Here is a 6,133-nt window from a genome sequence, read left to right on the forward strand (position 1 = left end):
AAAATATATAATATGTGTTGAATTGTCATCTAGTGAGGATCGAACCCATGACCTCTTGGTATGTGTACCCTCACTATTACCACTATGACACATTCAGCTTGTTGATATTAAATACAACTGATTATATTTAATTACGAATTAACAGATTAATTCGTCCAAGCTAACATTATATATATTTAATTAAATATAACTTATTATATTTAATTTACGAATTGACCGTTAATTCGTCTCAACTTAATATTTAATTTGTGGAGGACACAAGCTCCAACAGCCATTGCCAATGGCGGTTTTACCTGCACAATATTTTGTTTCGTTGTTTTTGTTATCCTCTATAGCCTCTATGTCACGCATGTTATACCCTGTTTAAGACATAGAAAATCCAGCATATGCAAAAGTAATAAAGACATTATGAGTCTTGAAAGTCAAACTTCATAAGTTAAGAGCGTTACGCAATACATATTTAGTTCAAAGTATTAGGAGGACACATTAAGTTCCTGCAGAACAACTAAAAAATAAAACAAACTAAATCTAAGTTTTTTTTTCTTCTTGCTTTAGCGAGTCTTTTATAGGGTAGTACAAGATGAATCGGGTGTATCTACTTCCACCACTGGTGATAAGAGAGCGGTGTTGCGAATCTGCCTAGTGAAGTGGATCAAAGGAGAGTCGTCGGGCATAACTTTATCTTCTTGATTAGCTACCTTTTCCGTTGGTGAAATAAGATGTTGATATCCAACCTTTTGTAGACATTCGGAGGTGAAATGACACATGTTGGCCACAATTCCACGATAATGAGGAGGCACTTCAAGAGGCATTAATTGTAGCTCTTGTTGACAAGTCATGTGAACTTGAGCAAATGCTTCGGTCTTGAATCACAATTTTACATTATTTAGCAATAATATAATTACAAATTGAAATTGAAATTTTAGTTATTTAACAAACTGACGAGTAAATGCTAGGGATCAGAAAATGCTTGATATTCGGTCGGTTCACCATGCATCAAAGGACTTATAAGCAGGCGTGTTCATTCTCGATACCAAACCATGTACGGGCCATGGTAGTCCATGACATGATCATTAAGAGGTACTCCAACAACCCTATTAAATAGCCTTGAATTCCACAAGCCAATCCAATTTGTATGCTTTGTTATCCAACAAGTTCTATGTGCCCCGCGCTTATCGATGTTTGGTAGCTTGATGCATGTGTCAATAGTTTCCGGTATCTCTTGCTTCAACCCAAATTATCGCATAACTCTATTTGGAAGATGCCGCTCAACAATATCAAAACAAATCATCGGTGCTATAACCACCCACTCCTAAGGTTGGGATTTGCACTCGTCGGACAAGAAGAACATTATCTCTTCAGTATAATGTTGCCAAATGAAGTGATCATTTGTCATTGAATCTAAGGCATCCCCATATCCTCTAAATGAACTTGGACCACTGGGCCTCTTTCTCTCAATTCTTAGCCAACGACAACCTAATAGGTCAACGCGTATTTGATGTTGGGAACCGAAAGGGTTTGCATTTGGCTCCCAAGCTTCATATCGAGGTCTTAAGTTATTGGGACGTCCAATAGATATACGCTCCCAAGCCCATATTTGGAGAAGAATTAGTGGACCACCTATATCAATAGCTCTAACACGGCTTGCCCGGCATAAATTACGGTACAAGGTAGCTGGCATGCTCCCCCATGAATACTTATCAAGATGGTCCAAGTCACTCAACAAAGGTAACCATATCACTTGAACATCACTCCTACTCTTATCCGGGTAAAGAACTATACCAAACAAGATGAGTAAGTACGCTCTCACATGGTTATGAAGCACTTCTTCACTTACATTATTTGGCAGTCCTCTAAAATTCCTAACCAACAAACCTATCTTGAGGGCCGTCCCACTTAAGTCGTCATCTGTAGGTGCCAAACCTAAGGCCATCTCAACTGATTTTACCGGATTTTGATAGGTTGATCCACTAACCACATCTCCATTAATCGCTAATCCAAGTAGTACTTGGACATCTTTTAAGGTTACCGTCACCTCACCAACGGGTAAGTGAAAAGTATGTGTCTCTTGCCGCCAAAGCTCTACCAAAGAACTTATTAAATCCACATAAAACTTCATACTAACGAATCTATGAATACCAAAAAAATGTGTCCCCCTTAGAAATTCTACGACACGATCATCTACGTCAAAATCCTCAAGTACCCTTATGTGTGACCTACATCTAAGTGGTCGCAACTCTACCCTGTCCCAAATTGCTTGGTTCTTGTGATATTTCTGTAATGTGAGAAGCTCGGGGTTCCGAGGACCCAGGTGTATTGGAAGTTCCATTAGACCTGCATATTAAAAATCATCATTTAATTTAATAAATTTCAATAATAAATAAACAGTAATATGAAAAGAAAATAAACAATATAATTCACATGTACAACAAATAGTGATTACCCATTGTCTCCATTTGTGTTTCTTAACGAACATGTTTTCTTGTTATGACCTTTGTATCATTGACACAAACTACATGACACTGTGTTACTGCTCTTTTCATCCATTTCATTACGTAGTCTTTTACTCATTGGCCTTCTTTTGCCCCTCTTTCTAGATTGATCACTAAACATATTAGAGATATTCTATGGACTCCAATATGCTTCATCTAGCATTGGGTGAAATTTAGGTGCATAAGATGCCAAATATTCCTCGGTAATAAACCCACTGTCAACAAATTGATCAGAGGTACTCAAACTCTCTTTTCTACAAACTGCAAATAAGTGAGAGCAAAACTTGTACACTTGTAGTTTATTGCATGTGCAAGTTTTATTTTTCAAGTCAATGGTATGTACATGGTAACCCTTTGAAGCATCTCTAAAATCTCTCCCCGTGGTTATTTGGTATACACCTTCACCTCGATCAAACGTAATTACTTTGTGGTGTGCAACTTTTGCTTAATTAACCTCCAACATAGCACTTATCTTAGCACTATAAACAACCCCTTCCATTAGTCTCTTCTTTGCCATCTCATGACGCTCAACGATGTAAGCATTCACTTGGTAAAATGTTAGTTTAACAAGAGCTGTAATAGGTATGAACCTAGCACCCTTCAGTACATTATTGAATACCTCTGCCATATTAGTTGTTAGAAGGCCAAACCTACGACCCCCGTCATGACATATGGACCACTTATCGAAACTAATGTCTCTCACATATTTTTGTGCTTGAGAGCTCACTCCGCCTAGTTGAGTAAAACCATGGCTGAATTCTTTCTTTTGAGGTTGAGTAGCAGTGAAACCAAACATGTTTTTCACAACCCTATTCTTAAATCTCATGTTAACATTCGATGCTAGGTGACGAATACAAAGTCTATGATAAGAAAAAGGTTCTTCCCAACCACTATTTACTTCATTCAATGCCTTCATAATTACCACATGTCTGTCAGATATAACACATAAACCATGTCGCTTGGTCACATAAGTTCGAATACAAGCCATAAACCATACTTTGTCACTGCTTCAACCACCGTTACCTTGTTTGGAAACCTTTGACCCACCGTAAACTCACCCCCTTCTTCATGTCTAGCTAAATTTTCCCAAGTCTTCCAACTACTCTAGTGTTTATCATCCAATTCATGAATACTATTAAAATCTTTAACCGGAGCGGTAATTCCTACAATATCATCATCCTTTTCTGCCCCATCATCAACCAAAATTTCATCAAGATTATTCAAGTCATCATCAACCTCATCACCTTGGATGTTGCCATCAAATACACCCTCATTCACATTGTTAGTCTCAATAGACACAAATTGAGTAACATCATCTAATCTCATAATTAATGGGAAGTTTGGATTATTCATAGGTTCAACAACTTGACTACATGATAACTCAATATATAAATCAATTGATGGTGAATTTGAGTGACGAACAACACCCCACAATGCCCTTAAACCATGATCATTACTAAGGGGAACAACTTTGTAACAACCCAAGCTTAGGAATTTCATATTCAAACTTAATTGACTTCCACACCTATACCATTATAGATTTCCTGAAGTAAATCATCATACTTCATCAGACTATTACCTAAGGCAAAACACTCATGTCCTCCTCTATAGCTTACAACTCCGTTCACATCTAAAATTTCTCCACCGCAATAACACACAAGAGGGTAATCACAAATTTCCATTCTAAAAAAGAAATAAAAATGCATAGTTAATTTATAAATAATATAATGACAATACCTAATTTAGCATAGCAAAAGTTCACATACCCTGACTAACCTAACCCAAATTCACATAATCCAAAATTGACAAACAATAATGCAACTAATTAATGCAACTAATTAAATATATAAAGTCAATTTAATCTAGCAAAGCCTAATTCAATTTGAAAACTTCTTAGAATTCATACTAATTAAGGGTAATTGCAATAATTAGGGTTATTAAGAAATTACAATACATACTTGATTTGGTTGTTGCTTAAGGTCGTCGCCTGAAAAGATGTGGTCGCCTTCGAGGGCCTTCGGAGATGGTCGCCGTGAGAGGAGGGAGATGTGTGTCGTTGGATTTTTGTTTTTGGCTAAGAGTGTCCCTGGTTTGTGAGGGAGTGTGAGTATCGATGTTTGGTAATAGGATATTTTATTTTTTTATTTTTTTAAAAAAAAGTACAACCGCCAGGCCCAATGTTGGTTTTGGAAGCAGTATGGACACCCTTTTGGATAACAATAGGAGTGATATACATACAGGAAATACCGCCATACCTAATGACGCCTATAACTTAAACTCGCCATACCGCATGGTGGCTCTTTGTCCTCTAGGTTTGTACAAACAACATGCTACGCGGACCCCTAATTGATGAATACTTTCTAACTGAACCCAAAACGATAAATAATTTTTTTAGCATTATTTCGAAAAAAATTCCCAATAACTCTACGTTCATAATTAATATTTAACAAAAGAAGTTGAATCTGTTAGTTGAAATTGGCATAGTGGTTGAGGTGTTAGTTTACTAGTGAGAAGCCTGGAGTTCGACGCCTAGAAAATGCAATTTTGTTAGTTAAAATTGGCACAGTGGTTGAGGTGTTGGTCTACTAGTAAGAAGCATGGGGTTTGATGCCTAGAAAATGCAATTTTCTTAGCTTTAAATTTTTACTGCATTGTGGGGTCCATATGTCTTTTAACATAAACCCCTCACGTTTCCTGCTAGTTTTCAAACGAAATCTTTGTTGAACACTTTCTTTTCTTGGTAGGCCCAATTGAATTATACTTCGTACATAAAAGTATTTACTACCAATATCAGGTTATCTACAAATCTAAATTAGAGGACTAATGAGTTTTACATAGTCATTTTTGTAAGTTACCATCATTTTACGCATTATTATAACTTTTATTATGTATTTATTAAAACAAAAGCTCAATAATGAATTATATAAAGCAAATGAGAAAATATTTTGAAGAAGTTTAGTCATAAAGAACTAAATAACTCGGTTTCAAACAATGCACAAAAACAATACATAGTACTAATTTTTTTATCTGAAAAAACATATATGAAGTATTATTTTTTCGTCCTTGGGCCCCGCTATAAAAGTTTGCACAGGGCCCCCAAAATCTCCGGGACGGCCCTATCGAAAAACCACCACATCCAGACCATCCAACTCAACTCACAACCTGACTCATATCAAACAACCCAAACGATTCACCCCAGAGAAGTACCCAAAGCATCAACGATCCACTTCACACAAAAGAAAACATCACCCACCCAAACACCACCATTAAGACCATTCAACACAGAGTCCACCCAACACAACAATACGACGAACACAAACATAAGCATCATAAGCCCTCCAAAGCCAAAGACCGATAACCGACCCATAATCTGAGGCAGTTCCAGATCGAACCCGACCAAGACAATAAAGGCAAACTAAACACAGATGAAAATAATGAACATGCAACAAGAAAATCAGGGCATGCATGTCGTCCCATGGACTAACATGTAGGGGAAGGGCGAGGGGAAGAGGAAACACCATGTCAGTGCATGCACAACTGACGTGAGCGTGTCGTTGTACGCCCAATCAAAACACATTTATAATACTCAACAAACAACTAGTTAGCGGTAAGTCCAGGTCGATCCATGGGACGGTGTGCTT

At 37.2% G+C, this 6,133-nt stretch overlaps 1 protein-coding gene across 1 annotated transcript; it reads right to left on the reverse strand.

Moving 5' to 3' along the window:
• Positions 1 to 1,312: 1,312 nt before the first annotated feature.
• LOC141620336 (serine/threonine-protein phosphatase 7 long form homolog) lies at positions 1,313 to 2,447 on the reverse strand. Its single transcript, XM_074437237.1, has 2 exons — positions 2,444 to 2,447; positions 1,313 to 2,334 (listed from the first exon to the last, which is right to left on the reverse strand). The coding sequence occupies exons 1-2, from the start codon at positions 2,445 to 2,447 to the stop codon at positions 1,313 to 1,315; spliced, it is 1,026 nt and encodes a 341-aa protein (XP_074293338.1).
• Between the last annotated feature and the right edge of the window lie 3,686 nt (positions 2,448 to 6,133).

The sequence above is a fragment of the Silene latifolia genome, chromosome X (assembly GCF_048544455.1).
Source record: "Silene latifolia isolate original U9 population chromosome X, ASM4854445v1, whole genome shotgun sequence".
Classification (NCBI taxonomy): domain Eukaryota; kingdom Viridiplantae; phylum Streptophyta; class Magnoliopsida; order Caryophyllales; family Caryophyllaceae; genus Silene; species Silene latifolia.